We start from the raw sequence: 572 nt of genomic DNA on the forward strand, positions 1-572 counted from the left end.
TGGCTTTGAAAGTACATTTGGGCATTCAAACTGAGTAAGGTGGTACCAAAATTATGTCATTACATATTTCAGATAAATATTTTTATTGTAATTGCAATTGCATTCATTCAAGTTTTTCAAAATATTTGTGGATTAGATATCACAGCCATTTCTAGCATTCATTAGCTTTACTTATGTAGGTATTTTTTCTTTTCAGGATCATCGCGTGATATAGCAATGCCACAAAACTTCTATCCCAAGACTGCAAGGGCCAGCCGTATTGAGAGAAAGCTTGTTTCTCAACAGTATGACAGTGACGCAGATGGGCTGGATCTCTCTGATGATGATGACGTCCAGGATCCAACATACAGACCACAGCTCATTTCTGATGATGATGACGATCAACTCTCTGATCAAGACGAAACTATTATATTGCATATTGAAGATGTAGACGTGATTGATAAACAAGAATCGCAAGGACCAAAGAGAAAAAAACGGAAATCTAATTACATCTGGAATGCTGTAGCAAGAAACCAACTCTCAAAAGATAGTCCTACATTTTTGGAGGCTACTATCGATGAAGATGATGAAAT

General features: G+C 36.5%; 1 protein-coding gene across 1 annotated transcript in view; it reads left to right on the forward strand.

Moving 5' to 3' along the window:
- LOC119590950 overlaps positions 1-572 on the forward strand; it is a gene marked incomplete at its 3' end in the record, with an annotated part of 974 nt that extends 402 nt beyond the window's left edge. The window contains 1 exon segment of the mRNA XM_037939687.1: positions 197-572. Coding sequence (XP_037795615.1) covers positions 197-572 — 376 coding nt within the window.

This window comes from Penaeus monodon, chromosome 28, assembly GCF_015228065.2.
Source record: "Penaeus monodon isolate SGIC_2016 chromosome 28, NSTDA_Pmon_1, whole genome shotgun sequence".
Lineage (NCBI taxonomy): Eukaryota > Metazoa > Arthropoda > Malacostraca > Decapoda > Penaeidae > Penaeus > Penaeus monodon.